The sequence below is a fragment of the Zootoca vivipara genome, chromosome 5 (assembly GCF_965207765.1).
Source record: "Zootoca vivipara chromosome 5, rZooViv2.hap1.1, whole genome shotgun sequence".
NCBI classification, from domain to species: domain Eukaryota; kingdom Metazoa; phylum Chordata; class Lepidosauria; order Squamata; family Lacertidae; genus Zootoca; species Zootoca vivipara.
The window spans coordinates 53,503,881-53,520,970 of record NC_142588.1 but is presented as its reverse complement, the minus strand read 5'-3'; the positions used below and the strand labels follow the sequence as shown (position 1 = coordinate 53,520,970).

At 41.5% G+C, this 17,090-nt stretch overlaps 1 protein-coding gene across 2 annotated transcripts in view; it reads left to right on the top strand.

Annotated features, from left to right (window-relative positions):
• SUFU (SUFU negative regulator of hedgehog signaling) overlaps nt 1-17,090 on the top strand; it is a 77,378-nt gene that overhangs the window by 19,404 nt on the left and 40,884 nt on the right. For both annotated transcript variants that reach the window (XM_060274707.2, XM_035132658.3), the window contains exons 4-6: nt 8,989-9,131; nt 13,664-13,749; nt 15,001-15,073. In XM_060274707.2, the coding sequence (XP_060130690.2) occupies nt 8,989-9,131; nt 13,664-13,749; nt 15,001-15,073 (302 nt within the window). The remainder of the gene's footprint in view (nt 1-8,988; nt 9,132-13,663; nt 13,750-15,000; nt 15,074-17,090) is intronic.

Here is a 17,090-nt window from a genome sequence, read left to right as displayed (position 1 = left end):
TTACTGAGCTTAAGTTAGGCATAGGCAACCTGGCTCTCCAGATGTTTTGGAACTACAACTCCCATGATCCCTGACCACTGGCCCTGTTAGCTAGGGATCATGGGAGTTGTAGTTCCAAAACATCTGGAGAGCTAAGGTTGCCTATGCCTGGCTTAAGTGAAGGGTGTCTTGTCACACCCTCCTCTTCCCATACTACCGGTACTACTGCAGGAGCCATTCACGCCGACATCACTTCCAGGAAGGAACGCAAGCAGAAGCTGCAGATCCATTCCAGCCTTTTTATTCTGCCTGTGTCTCTCTTTGTCTTTTAAAAAAATGCTTATAATGAACCTATATTTCACACTACTATAATAATGTGGGTTTTTAAAAAAAAAAATAGCCGAAAACCTAAAGTATTGTACTTATTGATTTTCATGATCTAGGGAGAAAGCTGTTTTGGAGAAAGTAAAATGATAGGGCCTTCTGTGTGTAGAAGAGCCTCTGCTGTTGATTGCTGTTAGAATGTTGGCAACATCTAGCCATGAATACTTCACTGTTACTCTACTCTTCCTCCTGCTTCTCCAGAATGCTGGGCTTGAGTGGCCAATTTTTTTTAAAAAAGTGAATTATCAGGACTATTTTTAAAAGGATTATAGAAGGTCTGGACTTCATGAAACTACAAAACTTAAGCATCTTTTAAAGTTCTGCCAGCAGATTGAAAAATAGCTGTCTCCTCTTTTATTTTAAGAATGCAAAGTACAAAGCCACTGATAATTTGTATGTATCCATTTAAAAAAAATAAATCACAATTTTTATCCCTTCAGTTTATAAGCATGCCCAATCCTCATCGCACCATTAAGAGTGAGGGAATGGGGAGATTTCCTTCACCAGAAAAAGCAAAACTGTACTTCTGTAAATGTGTCATTTCTCACAGGCAGGCTGGTGCATGGATGCTATTTTAGTTACATAAAGAATGACCCTTGGAGAACTAAAATCACCCTGTGGGGCTCTGTGACAGAACATTGCAGAGTGCCAGTGGTGTGTGTATGCTGAGCATCTGACTGAAGCAGGGGAAGTTAGCATCAAAGGCTGTTTTAGATTTGGCTTGCTTCATGGAAAAAATGTTTATTTTTAGTTTCCAAACATGTTAAAAAATATAGCCAGTTTGCATGCAAGTCATTGAGTGTGAGGATTTTCCATTTAATTATTTATTAAACAAATTTATATGTTCGCTTTGCACCCTAATTCAGATGGATTTGAGCCAAGATCATTGTAATAGTAGGCTAAAAATGTAAAGGTAAAGGGGCCCCTGACCATCAGGTCCAGTCGTATCCGACTCTAGGGTTGCGGCGCTCATCTTGCTCTATAGGCCGAGGGAGCCAGCGTTTGTCTGCAGACAGCTTCTGGGTCATGTGGCCAGCATGACAAAGTTGCTTCTGGCGAACCAGAGCAGCGCACGGAAACGCCGTTTACCTTCCCGCTGTAGTGGTACCTATTTATCTACTTGCACTTTGATGTGCTTTCAAACTGCTAAGTGGGCAGGAGCTGGGACCGAGCAACGGGAGCTCACCCCATTGCAGGGATTCGAACCGCCGACCTTCTGATCAGCAAGCCCTAGACTCTGTAGTTTAACCCACAGCGCCACCTGGGTCCTTCTGTAATAGTAGGCTAGTAGGCTAGGCCTAGACAATTAAGAGGCTCAGCTGTATTAAAGCTGTCCCACTTTCCAGTCATTCAACAAAGACAAAATAAAGACAGCTTCTTCGAGATTTTGCAAAACTTTTATTTCACATTCAAACTATAAACACATAAGTGTACACATGACCTTCACAGGACCCTGCCGCAATATCTCAGCGTTTGGAACATCTAATTATATTTACAGTAATTTATTGAAAGATGCATGGATTGCAAACAATAACTCTAGGCTACCGCCAGCTTCCTCTGTAAGAAAAGCAGAGAAAGAAAGTGATAACACATTAGTATTTCTTCAGTTGTTTGGTCTTTTTATGAATAATATAATTTGTGCTATTAATATTTTAATATTTTCATTTGAATTTATTATAATTTTGTCTATGTATACTTAACCGTGCAAGTTTCTATGTATTTATTTCTTTAAAATAAAAATAAAAACCCTGGTGGTTCATACCATCTAAATAGAAAGGTCTTGTGCTGATTTTGGAAAGTTCTCAGATTTTAGGGAGCTACTTATTTATTCATTACTAAGGCAAAATATAAGGCTGTAACCATCAGAAAGATATATTGGGTACAAATTAAATGTGTGGGAAAGAACCCAATCATAGCTGGCACTTTTTAAGGCAGTATTTATAAAATACTGCCTTTTTCCCTTGGCGAAATGTGTCTGCTTTCAGATTTACAAAGTTTAGGTATTGTGTTAGATAGGGGACTTCTACTCTGTAAAGCTTTGCTTTTCAGGATTATTGTATGTGCATGGAAGATGCTCCCCATTTTAGCCAATGGGTGATAATATAAAGCTTTGAGTGGAAGAAGCCCAAATCATGGATATCCACAGGCAAATAGGCATCTGCATAAGCTTTTCAAAACTATACTTGCCCTCATTGCTTAACTACCTTAAGTGTTGAAATTCGCACTTTCCACTAAAACAGTTTCATGCTTCTGTTAATTCTATAAGATATTTTTTGTTTGATACCATCTGTTGGCAGGATTTGACATTCTTTCAAAAAATAATGTCCAGTTGAAGTGTAATAACCAAATGGCTTGGAGTTTGAGAATGAGCAAGTGTGAACATCAGACTTTTGCCCTTCTCTTTTATGTTGTAGGTAATGAAAATTTGTTTACTTGTTTACTAAAAATATTTTTAACTGTCCATCTATAAAGATACGAGGGCAGTATACAAAGGGCTTACAACAGAACATAAAAATAAAATACAGTGGTACCTCAGGTTAAGTACTTAATTGGTTCTGGAAGTCCGTACTTAACCTGAAGTAAACTTTCCTATTGAAAGTAATGGAAAGTGGATTAATCCATTCCAGACGGGTCCGCAGAGTACTTAAATTGAAAGTACTCAACCTGAAGCGTACTTAACCTGAGGTATGACTGTAATTGGTTCTGGAAGTCCGTACTAAACCTGAAGTGTACTTAACCTGAAGCGAACTTTTCCATTGAAAGTAATGGAAAGTGGATTAATCCGTTCCAGACGGGTCCTCAGAGTACTTAAATTGAAAGTACTCAGCCTGAAGCGTACTTAACCGAGGTATGACTGTACACTGAAAACAGTAAAGTTATCATTCAAAGCATCATTGACATGGAGGAAAGTAAAAACAAGCCAAGCAGACTATAAAACCAATTCTAAAATTTAAAATGCCTGCAAATAACTTTTAACCTGGAACCAAAATGATTGTAACATGGTGCCTGTCAGTGTCATGATTCACATGACATGTTGAAACCATAGTTTATGAATGAGCTGTGTGCTAATGCTGCATAAAAAGACTACTCTATTCTCAAGCTCAGTGGGCAGGAAACAAACCAGAGGTTGTCTTGCTGTTAACCGCAAGGGTTGGGTTGCATGTTAACAGCTGACCAATCTCTGATTTGTATGGTAGGTTAGGCTGAGATATTGTTATCAAGGTCAGCCAGGGAGGGAGCTTCATGGTTGAATGGAGATTTGTACTTGGGTTTCCCCAGTCTCAGTTTGACATACTTTTTGCTTCTAGTATATCTAGCAATGTTATGTGTGGTTGACATGTGTCGATGCAATAATTGGAGGCTTTACCTTGGACATTTTCTCTTAGTAGTACCGGTAGTTGCTGTGATAAGGACAGCAGCAGCTGTGGACCAGGAAAGAACTAAATCTTTCTTTTACATCTTCAAAAGTTGGCAGGCATGAATGATTAAACCTGGTGTATAACACAGAAACACTCTCTGACAGCTAAGTAGGCTGCTCCTCCTGCCCCGCCTCTGCTTCCCAACAAAATGTTAATTGGCTGAAGCAGAATCTGGTAAGCACAGTACAGACAGAAGCCCTGTTGTGTCCTACACCCTTGTTTGTGCTACTTTTGCCACATCATTGTTCCTGTGTCAAGAATTTTGTTAAGTTGTCTTCAATTTTTGGGTCACAAGACCCTTTAGTTAGAACTGTTGAATTCGCAGAAGAGAAGAGGAATTATTAAACTGCTACTTATTTGATTAAAATCTTGCCTTAGAACTTGTGTTTTGTCACTAAACTCAAGTTGCATAGTAAGAGTCCTCTAGATTGTAACTTCATTTTAGTATTGTTGGGACTGCCATAGAAAGACTGATCTTGCATGACACTGTATGGTGAGTTAAGGCCTGGCTTTCAAGCTTTAACATCGGGTTTACTGGCTCTAGTCTAGGGGATTTGAATTGGCCTTCATATCATTTTTCACATGGGTGGTTTTCTGTAGTTTAATTGAGCAGTCACTGTGAATTTTGTGGTTTGTGTGGGGAAGAGAGACATTTTTAAAGTAGTCTACACCCGAATAGACACAAACAGGTGGGTCTCCAGCAGAGACATTAGCATTTGAAAACCAGCTCCAAAGGCTAGGATTTCCCAGGAAAAAGAGCCTGGGCAGCAAAAAAATGCAGGGATCGATCAGCATAGAATTGAGTGAGCATTTGACATGCAGAATATTGTTACAGAAAGACAGGCTTCAAGAATGAGGGCCTTTGTAGCTTTGTTCATTTTGGAGAACTGTTAATCAGCAGAATCTTGGATGATCCATCTGACCTGGGAAGTATTAGGACTTGAAATTTAAGTTGGACTGTTAAGTTTATTTAATGCTGTAGAACAGTGATGGGCAACCTTTTGAGCTTGGTGTGTCAAAGTTCGCCAAAACACCAAGCATAACTCGGGTGGTGTGTCACCCGAAAAAAACCCATAATTTTGTGGTATTTATAGTTTAAATAACAAAAATGTATAATTGTAATACATAACTGTATTTAATAAACCAAAAACTAATTATTTAACTTACCTGCTTAGTGACTTGTTTGTTCGTCTGTCGTGGTCTGCTTGAATCAGACAGGCTACACACCCCAGCCGACCGGATTGGGCGGCTAGTGGATGACACGTCCGGGATTCCCCCCCCCCCAGTTGCACAGGACTAGGAAAACATCCTGCGTGCACGTGAAGGGATCGTGCCTGCCTGCTCAGGCAGAAGTAGCTCTGTAGCATGTGGGGGGGAGCGGGAGAACAAATGGGGGGGGGAACCAGCATGAATGGGCCGATGGCGCGCGTTCCAGGCATGCCAGCAGTGAGGGCTCTGCGTGTCACGACTGACATGTGTGTCATAGGTTCGCCATCACTAGTGTAGAACAGCCACTTCTGGTTCTTCTTCCACCAAAGTCTTTAAATGCATATGGAGTCCATTAACACTGGCTTTTAAACAACCAGTAAGTTCATTTTTCACACTATGCAACTGGTGTAACTGAACAGTTTATCATATTTAGTGTTAATTCTTATCTGATACTTGTATTTTCCTTATCTGCCAGTTAATGGAGAGGCATTTCCTTTATACTCATGTCAGCACTTCTGTTCCCCACACCCAACCCTTTGGCCAAATTGTTGTAGCTTGGTGATGATACAATGAGGCTGTTCTGGGAAACTGCAAAGGGTTTCCATTGGGATGAAGGCATTTTCTGATCCAATCCCATGTATATCTTAAGTAGACTTAATTATTTTGCTCATTATTTTCTCCCTACTCTTATGGGCTACAGTGCAGTAGAAATTAATGTCCCTGCCTTTGTGGGTTTTAGTGTGGCGTTACTTTCTGCTTATGTGTGTCTCTTTTGTTTTGTTTATCTAAGTTGTAATGTTGTAAAATCTTCTCTGTGCTTAGAATCTGGGTGCTCCCCATACTCTACAGTTGTATTTCCAGCATCAGGATAATGTTGATATTGAGCAAACTGTCACAAATTTGGTTTAAGGTTTCTTAAATTTTGAATAAATTTTAAACCTCAATTCAGTCTTCTATCTTCAAGGTTGGGAATCCTGGGTAGCTTGATTTTTTTTAAAGTAAAAATTCAAATTCAGCTTTAAAAAAAATTTGTAGAACTAAATTTATGCCTAAATTAACTGTGAGGACATCTGGTGGATGATCAGAGTTACCACAAGAGGCTACCGTAAGTAGATTCAGTCTTGCAACCTGTCAACTGAACAGAATTTGTCTGAAACCTTTCTCGTCACCAATTCATTAATGCTTGTTGAAATGATAGATCCATCCAAGATGTGTTCATTTGTACAGAACAAGATCAGTAGCATATAGTGATGTGTGAACTTCAGAAATGCAATTACAAGCATCAGTTGCAGAACACATTTTTTTTAAAAAAAACCTCTGCTTTTTTAAAAAGAGTTCTTGCTGTCTTGTTTTGCATTTGTAAACCTCCTTTCTGGGATTTATGTGCATTCTTGCACTGCCTTGGGAATTTGTAGTGCAGGGAAGGTTGGTGAGCTAATGAGATTTCCTGGCCAACTGATATCTCATAGACTATGTGAGCCTAGAGCCTAGTTAGTATGATGAATCTAGATGTCACAGGTTCATAGTCACTATATAAACTTGAAATAATCTTGGTTTACATTTCAAGCAAGAGGAAGAATTTCACGTCAAGGGAGCTCTCCATGAAATATACCTAGGCATTCTAGACTGGGAAAGTTTCTATTCAAAGCTCATTCATTTTGTCAGGATCATCAGAATTTTCTAAAGAGCATCTTGCTATGGTGGGTCTCCTTTTAATCTAGAATGAAAGGAAGATTAGTATCATTGCAGAAGTGCATGACTGTTAATTCAAGGTGTGAATGTTACAATTTTAGGCCTGTTGAGAAGAAGGATCATCCATAAACAAACACTCCCCCACAGATCAGTTTACAGTATATGATAATAGAGGAATGCTAGTCTTGATGCATAATACAGTATGCTATTGAGTGGGAGTAACTGAAATGCCACTGAGTGGGAGTAACTGAAATGCCATTGAGTGGGAGTAACTGAAATGCCACATGGCCACTGGTCCCATCACCTCCTGGCAAATAGAAGGGGAAGAAATGGAGGCAGTGAGAGATTTTACCTTCTTGGGCTCCTTGATCACTGCAGATGGTGACAGCAGTCACGAAATTAAAAGACGCCTGCTTCTTGGGAGAAAAGCAATGACAAACCTAGACAGCATCTTAAAAAGCAGAGACATCACCTTGCCGACAAAGGTCCGTATAGTTAAAGCTATGGTTTTCCCAGTAGTGATGTATGGAAGTGAGAGCTGGACCATAAAGAAGGCTGATCGCCGAAGAATTGATGCTTTTGAATTATGGTGCTGGAGGAGACTCTTGAGAGTCCCATGGACTGCAAGAAGATCAAACCTATCCATTCTTAAGGAAATCAGCCCTGAGTGCTCCCTGGAAGGGCAGATCGTGAAGCTGAGGCTCCAATACTTTGGCCACCTCATGAGAAGAGAAGAATCCTTGGAAAAGACCCTGATGTTGGGAAAGATTGAGGGCACTAGGAGAAGGGGACGTCAGAGGACAAGATGGTTGGACAGTGTTCTCGAAGCTACGAACATGAGTTTGACCAAACTGCGGGAGGCAGTGCAAGACAGGAGTGCCTGGCGTGCTATGGTCCATGGGGTCACGAAGAGTCGGACACGACTAAACGACTAAACAACAACAACTGAAATGCACCATGCACTCTTTGTGTGTATGAGAAGTATAAGTTTAGGAATACCAGATGTCTGAACCAAGCAAGCTATAATGTGTTAATGGGATGAGCTCCACCTTACCTTCATTCCTGAAGTGTTGCCTGATTTAGAAAGCTCTATCTGTTATCCTGACTCTCACTGTGACCATTTACGATCTGGCAAGAAGAAAGAAGATGATCAGTTCCTTACTTAAATAAACTTTCAGACTTCATTATCATATGTATCTCTCCATAGCAGGAGGAAATTAGTGCAGATCATGTACTTGTCACCTCTTCTATTGGCCAAATGGGAAAGTAACTTCAAGCAGGCTATAAGGCTGGTTTTCATGATTTTATTTCAGTGGATTTGCTCCTGAGAAAGTAGATTCTAACCTCTTTTTCCACTTGACTTCACAGCTAACGTTTAGCAGTTTAAATACATAAATCAAATTGAGTGGGGAAGCTGATCATTTATGAAATGTGTGTTAAACCAGCATTTCAAGAGCTGTGGTTCACCTGGAACCCCAAATTCCAGGAACCCTTGCATCTAGAAGACAGAGCCAACAAAAAAGCTGTGTTATAGTTTGCTGTTCTTCTCCATGCTTTCAAACAGCCTGTTACCAAGCAATGCATTATGTTTGTGAGGCCAGTGTACATTATCCATATGTAGTCCAGACAACAGTTGACTTGAAATAACTAAAATGCATAATTCAGCTGGTTGAGTGGTGCTGCAATTTACATGTTAAATTAGAAGAGTATTCTACATACGGCTTAATATAGAACTGGGGCCACAGTCAGTACCATAGCTGCCAAGTTTTCGCTTTTCTCGCGAGGAAGCCTATTCAGCATAAGGGAAAATCCCTGTAAAAAAGGGATAACTTGGCAGCTATGGTCAGTACCCGCTGCTCATGTGAGCAGGGTCATTAGGTGAGATGGGGGAGGCAAATCTCCATGACAGTCTGGAGCCAGAATCAGGCCTAATGCAACCATGTGATGACAGTGGGGTCTGGTTTGGTGCATGTGCACAATGGCAGGTTGTTATGTACATTAACCACTCATCTTACATACACATTCCCTGTACATAGGCAAGAGCTACTCGCCTTTCTATAATGTTGGCATTAACAAGTTGATGCACTAAATACCAGCATAGCTTTATCAAACAGTCTCTCTCCTTTTTTGTTTTTTGTACTATATCACCACTGAAGATGGGTAACAGTAATAGGAAAAATTATATATCTTGTTTTGTGAGGATGTTTCCTCAGTGTTGTTAAGGCTTTTTGTGCAGGCGTCTTTTTTTAAAAAAAAAGCAGCTAGAAATATGTATTAATTGCTCACATTTCTCTTTCCCCACCAGAAAATACATTTTGTAGTGGTGATCATGTATCGTGGCATAGTCCGTTGGACAATAGTGAGTCAAGGATCCAACATATGCTGCTGACTGAAGATCCACAAATGCAGCCAGTTCAGACTCCATTTGGGGTGGTGACTTTTCTTCAGGTATGGTAACAGAATCAATATTCTGGGTATTCATTTAAGGAGCTAATAACCGAAATGAACAATGGGGTTTTCTTTGAAATGAGATTGTTGTAACTATGGGGTACTTAAAAGCAAGTGCAGGTTTGGCATGGGTGAAGGCCAAACTAGATCTTTTCCATCATCCAGTATGGTAATATTTCATGTCACTTTAATAATATTTTTCAAATGTCAGGTTTTTTTTTTAATATGTATATCTAATATGATACTGAGCCTTTTCAACTGTGAAAAGCTTTCCAGAGCCCTGAGCAAATTCTGCATATTTTCATGTTCTTGTCAACTTAATTGCATGGAGTGCTTTCATTCATGAAATACATATTCTTGGATTCAGATTTCCAGGGGCTTTTTTATGGTGTGCTAGCCCATAAAAGAATGTTATAAGAATTTTAAGGTCATATATATATATAATAATTGTTCATAAAACATGTACATGAATGTACAGAAACATGTCTGAAGCAGCACAGGAAGATAGGCCTGACTGACACCATTTTGACTCTCTCTGACCAGGTGTTCCTCTGCAAGGAAGAAGTGGGGTGGGGGGAACCTTCTCATTGTCTCAGGAATTAAAGTGATAATCCCTGGCATCCTGATACCTGAGTGCCAGACAAAAGGGTGTGATTAACTTGGCTGGGAAACAGGGAAATATAAAATATCTCTCAATTTTGTTGATTAGGTTTTGGGGGCAGGGGGCAGGGTCCAGGATGCTCAGATTACTGCCACCAGACCTCCCCTTTCATGATGTACCTATGATGAATCTAGGGAGGGGGGGTCTTGGGCTACACCCCTTCTGTGACATATGGATGATGCTTCTGGGGGGTGGGCTGAAACCAATTTCAAATTTCTTTTTAAGGGCAAGACATCTTTGTTTGGGGCCTTCCTTGTTCTCCTGCGTGAGAGGAAGGACCCTGTTGCAACAGCGAAAATAAAAGTGCCTTGCTTCGTACGTCCTGGTTTGGTCTCTGTTATTTGGTGGGCAGGAGACGCTTAAATTCGTCTGTTTGCCTGGATCCTTGGGCTCTCCCTGGGCAGGATCCATTTCTCTGGGTTCATAGGAACCAGCTTAAATTTTACTTCAAGAAGCATGGAGAAATGGTTCAGGTGATGTGCTATTGTTCTCTGTTTAGGGAAGCTTTTAATGTTTAATAGATTATAGTATTTTAATACTTCTGTTGGAAGCTGCCCAGAGTGGCTGGGGAAACCCAGCCAGTTGGGCGGGGTATAAATAATAAATTATTATTATTATTCAGGAAACCTCCAATATAAGCTGAGGGGAAAGTAGAGGCCTGAATGTTAATTCCCATTGTGATAATAACACTTGTCTGGTGAAGATCAGGAGTAGGGAGCTGGTGTGAGAGGCAGCCCTGTGTAAGGTCTTACCAGAGGCAGGTCACACAACTGGGTTTCTTAAGTTGCCTAAACTGTTCAGGCAGCCAGAAGTACAGTAAGAGGAGCTTTGGGGTACAGAGGCTGATTGTCCCCAGTAACTGGACTTGGTTGTGGGATAATTGACCGGGGTGGAGGTTCAGTAAATTTGGCCTGAGGTAAAAGCCGCTTAAAGGCTAGTGTCAGGAACAGAAACTGTCACGAGGCAGCTTAGGACCGCAGTGTAAATTGGAGTATTCCTTATGTACATAGTATCTTTTTAATAAACCAACAATCTTAGTTGAAATACTTTCCTGCTTTAGTGTTGGTTTCCATCGTATACCTAAGCCTAATATACCAGCTACTAGGAGGTTTTGTAAGGGACACAGGTGGTGCTGTGGGTTAAACCACGGAGCCTAGGGCTTGCCGATCAGGTCAGCGGTTTGAATCCCCGCGACGGGGTGAGCTCCGGCTGTTCGGTCCCAGCTCCTGCCAACCTAGCAGTTCGAAAGCACGTCAAAGTGCAAGTAGATAAATAGGTACCGCTACAGCGGGAAGGTAAACAGCGTTTCCGTGCGCTGCTCTGGTTCGCCAGAAGCGGCTTAGTCATGCTGGCCACATGACCTGGAAGCTGTACGCCGGCTCCCTCGGCCAATAACGTGAGATGAGCGCTGCAACCCCAGAGTTGGTCACGACTGGACCTAATGGTCAGGGGTCCCTTTACCTTTACCTAGGAGGTTTTGTAAGTATTCTGAGAGTATTAATAGCAGCAGAAAAGTGAAGAACTGCAAATACATAAATCTGGGTTTAAACAGAGTAAAGCTGGGAGAATCGATATCCCTGACTTTTTGCTAAATATTACTACAGTTGCTTATTTGTAGGCTTTGATGGGGCAGTGGGGTAACACTACCATGATACAGTCCACAATATCTATTTTTTACATACAAAACAAAGTATATTCCAACTGGTATTGAAGTATTGTAGTTAACTTAGCAATTATTGTGTGTTTAAAGTGATTTTCTGTGTCTTGATTTCCAAGGCAGCTGGTGATATTTACTGATCTGGCATACCTTGGTATGTTGCAATGGTAGCAAACTTGTTTAACCTCAGAATGATGTATTGGCTTCCACTGTGCCAATGAACAGATCACTCCATATACAGTTGGCTGTGTGTATTATTCTAAACAAGATCTAGGCTTTGCAGATGCAAGGGTGTTGCTTCATCTCCATGGTTCTGTTGTGGAGCTCAACATGTGAAAACAAATGTGAAGAATTTGTGTAGCCATGCCCTTGTCCTTATTAGTCATCTTGCTAAGTTCTGACACGAAGACTGAGAATGTGCCATGGGCTGACATACAGTGGTACCTCGGTTTATGAACACAATTGGTTCCGGAAGTCTGTTCATAAACTAAAGCGTTCATAAACTGAAGCGAACTTTCCCATTGAAAGTAATGGAAAGTGGATTAATCTGTTCCAGACGGTCCGCGGAGTACTCAACCTGAAGTGTACTTAACCCGAAGCATGGGTGTAATTGGTTCCGGAAGTCTGTTCATAAACTGAAGCGTTCAAAAACTGAAGTGAACTTTCCCATTGAAAGTAATGGAAAGTGAATTAATCCGTTCCAGATGGGTCTGCGGCGTTCGTAAACCAAAAATTCGTAAACCAAGGTGTTCATAAACCAAGGTTCCACTGTATTTCCTTTTCCTTTTTCATTTCTGGGTTTCCTTTGACTATAGTATAGTTTGACATGATAGTTGAATCAGGAAAGCTATGGTCAATACTCTGATTCTCTCCCACTTGGATTACTGCAATGCGCTCTACGTGGGGCTACCTTTGAAGGTGACCCGGAAACTGCAACTAATCCAGAATGCGGCAGCCAGACTGGTGACTGGGAGTGGCCGCCAGGATCACATAACACCGGTCCTGAGAGATCTACACTGGCTCCCAGTACGTTTCTGAGCACAATTCAATGTGTTGGTGTTGACCTTTAAAGCCCTAAATGGCCTTGGTCCTGTATACCTGAAGAAGTGTCTCCACCCCCACCATTCAGCCCAGACACTGAGATCCAGCGCCGAGGGCCTTCTGGCGGTTCCCTCATTGTGAGAAGTGAGGTTACAGGGAACCAGACAGAGGGCCTTCTCGGTAGCAGCACCCGCCCTGTGGAACGCCCTTCCATCAGATGTCAAGGAAATAAGCAGCTACCCTAATTTTAAAAGACATCTGAAGGCAACCCTCTTTAGGGAAGCTTTTCATATTTAATGCTATATTGTTTTAGTATTCAATTGGGAGCCGCCCAGAGTGGCTGGGGAGACTCAGCCAGATGGGCGGGGTATAAATAATAAATTATGGTTACTACTACTACTACTACTACTACTACTAATCTAACCTCCCCAGGTACAAATGCATATTATGGAATTAGCACTCATCATAAGATGGCCAATCAGGCATCACAGAATTGTAGAGTTGGAAGGAAACATGAGGATCACCTAGTCCAGGGGTTCCCAAACTAAGGCCCGGGGGCCGGGTGCGGCCCAATTGGCCTCCCAATCCAGCCCGCGACGACCCCCGCCGCCGCCCTCCACTCTTCCACGTCAGAAAAAAGCGCCGAAAATCCTTTGTGAGCATGCGTACGGGCCTCTCCAGACCCAGAAGAGGTCATTTCCGATGCACTTCCGGGTCGGGGGAGGCCCATACGCATACGCACAAGCGATTTCCGGCGCTTTTTTCGTCCTGGAAGCGCGCCGCCGCGCCGGAAAGTGCGTGTGCGCATGCGCACGGGCGCGCACTCCCCCGCGCAATCGGCGCGGTGGGAAGCGGCCCAAACCCGGGTAAGTCTGGGGACTCCTGACCTAGTCCAACCCCCTGCATTGCAGGAATCTTTCATCCAACATGCGGCTCAAATCCATTATTCTGAGATTAAGAGTCTCATGTTCTACCAACTGTGATATCCTTCATAGTAAATCTAGTTCCTAGTTCATGCTAAATGAAATCGAGATGAAACGTGATAGAGGAGGGATTTCTCAAAAAATAGTGTATAGTGAGAATCTCAAGCCTTGGAGATGGTACTCCAATGTAGAACCTGATCCTAATATATGTTACAAGTGTGTACCCCTCCCCTTTTAACCCCTTTTCCAGATTGTTGGCGTCTGTACAGAGGAGCTTCATGCAGCACAGCAGTGGAATGGACAGGGTATATTGGAACTGCTTCGGACTGTTCCTGTGTAAGTACAGCATTGCCAGCTGACTAAAAACAATATTGTAAATATTCTTTAAAGAAATATTGCCTGATAAAGATGAATGCAATCATAAAAGGTTATAAATTCTACAGCTGGAATAAATTATGTAGTTTCGGATATCTGCATATACATTGACATGTTTTATTCTGATGTCAAAGTTCGATTTGAATTTTTCAGGCTTTTTGCTCAAAGTTTGTGAAACCTTTTTCAGACCAGTGGCTACAGCCCCTCATAGAAAACTTTGGGTGCGGGGGTGCGTGCTGGAGGCAAAAGTGGGCAGGATAAGAGGCATGGGTGGGCAGAGAATACCTCTCTAGATTTTGTGAGATACATTCCATCCACATCAAAGTTAAGAGGTTTCTTCACTGAGACACATGACCTAGTTGAGTGCTCCTGAGAGTCAGATGCAGAAACCCGAAGATCTGCATTTGGGCCCCACATATGAGGTTCTCCACCTCTGCTTGGGAATGTTAAAATATCTTTTAATTTAGAAATTAATTTAGAAATGCATATTTGACCATTTGCTTTTTCTGTATTTAAAATTCCATTAGCAATCTTAACCTTTTGCCCTAGAAAAGTATTTAGTGCTCAGGCGCTTATTTAATACAAACCCTCTACCCTTAAACATGAATTACAGAATTTTCACTTCTAGGAACAAAAGCTGTGAAAAAGAAGAAGCTCAATATGAGTTTTATCTGAAGAAAACTGGTTTGTCATCTGTCTTGTACAGTTTAATTCTAGAGAATGCTGACAGTACAAGGATTACATGACTTTTGAGGTTCTTTCCAATTCTGTGCTTTTATCTTTGGACATGAATAATCTTTTTGCTAATTGTTCTCTGCTTTTGAATTGAGGGGCCATTTATATGCAGGAAGGTTAAGTCCAGTCCATGAAGATCCCTGTCTCTCTTTGATGTTACAACCATTTTTACCCTCTTGCTGTGAGATATTAGTCATATGGAAAATTGGGGTCTGTTTTCTTCATGATAAATGGGAAAACAGTACAGATTACCATCCTGTAGTTAAATTGTCCATTTTCTGTAGTTGAATTAAAGACTTAACAATAATCCAACATCTAAAATGGACAGGTAGAAGTGCTAATTATTCATCCACAACCCCAAATTTATCCCTCCTTTCTGTCTCTTATTGCATTTGCACTAAAATAGTTGGAGACCTAGAAGCATTGGGGCAATGGCAGTACACTCACTTATTTTTCTTTTTTTGATTTTATTTATAGAGCAGGAGGCCCATGGTTGATAACAGACATGCGACGTGGAGAGACCATATTTGAAATAGATCCACACCTGCAAGTATGTAACTACTCAATCTGGTCCTTGATGACAGCAGAGCATTGCTTTTTTTGTTATGAGGAACAGCTACCTTCTGGTAACTGAATGTGCTCAGGGTAGTCTTGTTGATTACTGTCAGAAGCTGCTGGGCTCAACCTGGGTATCTTTGGAATTCCATTTCCTAGAGGCAATGGTTGTAGATCCCTGATTGCCTGATCAAAGTGTGATTGGCTTCACTGAGTGTCCCTGAACACATTTCAACGGCTTCATATTGGGCAACTGGACCACAAGCAGCTCAGTCTCCTACCCTACTGAACCTCTATTTTCCCTGCCTTGTCTGTTTTCTAGTGTGTGCCTTGGAGAGGGTGGGAATGAATGGGGATGGGAATGAATGGGGAAGTCACTTACTACATGCAATTTTCTCTCCAAGTTTACAAGGTATGACAATGACAGAGTAGGCTTCCTGTGCCTTTAACAGTTGTGCGGAAATTTAGCACATGTAATTATGAAGAATTTTATATACTAACCTTCACCAGAAGGACATAATTACCAACAGAGCATACTCTGGTTCTCTTCAGATCATATTGAACAACACAGCAACCATACAATACAAAAAGCTGAAAAACAATTCCCTCTGTACAGCTCTTAATAAAGCTACAATGTCAAACTGTTCATAAATACATTTAATGCAGAATTTTGTTGCTGTAGTAGGAGAAGCTTACCTTTCCAAATTTGGCATTAAAAATGGTGAAACACTGTACAGTATGTGTGAATCTGGTAGCCCATAGTGAAATTTTCTTTCACCATGTCAAAGAGCTAAGCATATTTGATTGGTGAAACAGAGAAATAAGTTTCTTAAAATTAGTTCCATGTAGAATCGAGTGTATATGCTTGCATGGGAATAGAAAATTTGAATAAATATTTTCGCCTTGGTTTTTACATTAAACTGCTGCAGTTGCTTCTCCTTGTAAGGCCCCCCTCACCGCGATATTTAGCTTAACAGCATCATCTGGTGGTGAATGTTAGAAGCTGAAACAAGTATTTTCCCTAAGTTGCTCTGTCTACTTTTGAATTTCTGGTTTGCCTGTAATGCAGGAATACTATGTTCAGAACTTTTCATTCAGATTTAAGTTTGTAGAATCACTTTGAGGTTGATTCTTGTACAGTCAGGCACTGTTCAAAGGGGAAATTTTGATCATCACAAGTGACACATGTTGGAAGGATGTATTGAGGATTCACTGAAACCTATTCTTGATGTAACAACTTTTTGCAAAATTTAGTTTTGATGAATTAAAAGCTGTGGCTCACATTTCATTTCCTTTGGCGCAATGTGGGACAGTATAAAAGCTCTTCATTTCTCCAGTGCTGACTGCCAATAAAACGTAGAATGGGGATCTCCAGTTTTCCATTTGCAAACTGGAGACACTACCTTGGGTTCCAAACACACACCATCAAGTGCTCACATGGCAACCATGCAGAGGCATACACAATCCCATCTCCTCCCTGCAATTAGTCTTGGGGGGGGAAACGTTTTTCAGCCTGTGATATTCCTGGAGAGGTCACCTGGGGAGGTAAGAGTTAACTGTGGCTCCTCAGCTAGGAGATCACACACACAGTTTTCTCCATCCCATAAATTACATTGCGGGAGGAGGGGCATGTTATGGTAGAAAGCTACTTTAAAGCCTAATTACAGTGGGGAGTGGGGATTTTTTGGTGGGGAGGTCACAGCTGCTTGGATGGGGGTGGGGAAGGAAAGAGTAACCCTTCCCTTCTCTAGCAGTGACAACTTCAGACTTTGCCCCTCCTTTGGAATTAGACTTCAAAGAAGCCTTCTATTGTAGCCAATAGAAGGCTTCATTGAATCTTAATTGTGGTGAGGGGGGTGCTTTCAGGGTGAGGTTCACTCCAAAGGAGAGGATTAACCCTTTCCTCCCCAGCTGTGACCCTCAAAGTTGCCCTCCCCTGCTGTAATTAGCCCTGGAAAAAGTCTTCTAATGGCCACACTAGAAGGCTTTCCATTATAAGTTGTATAAATATA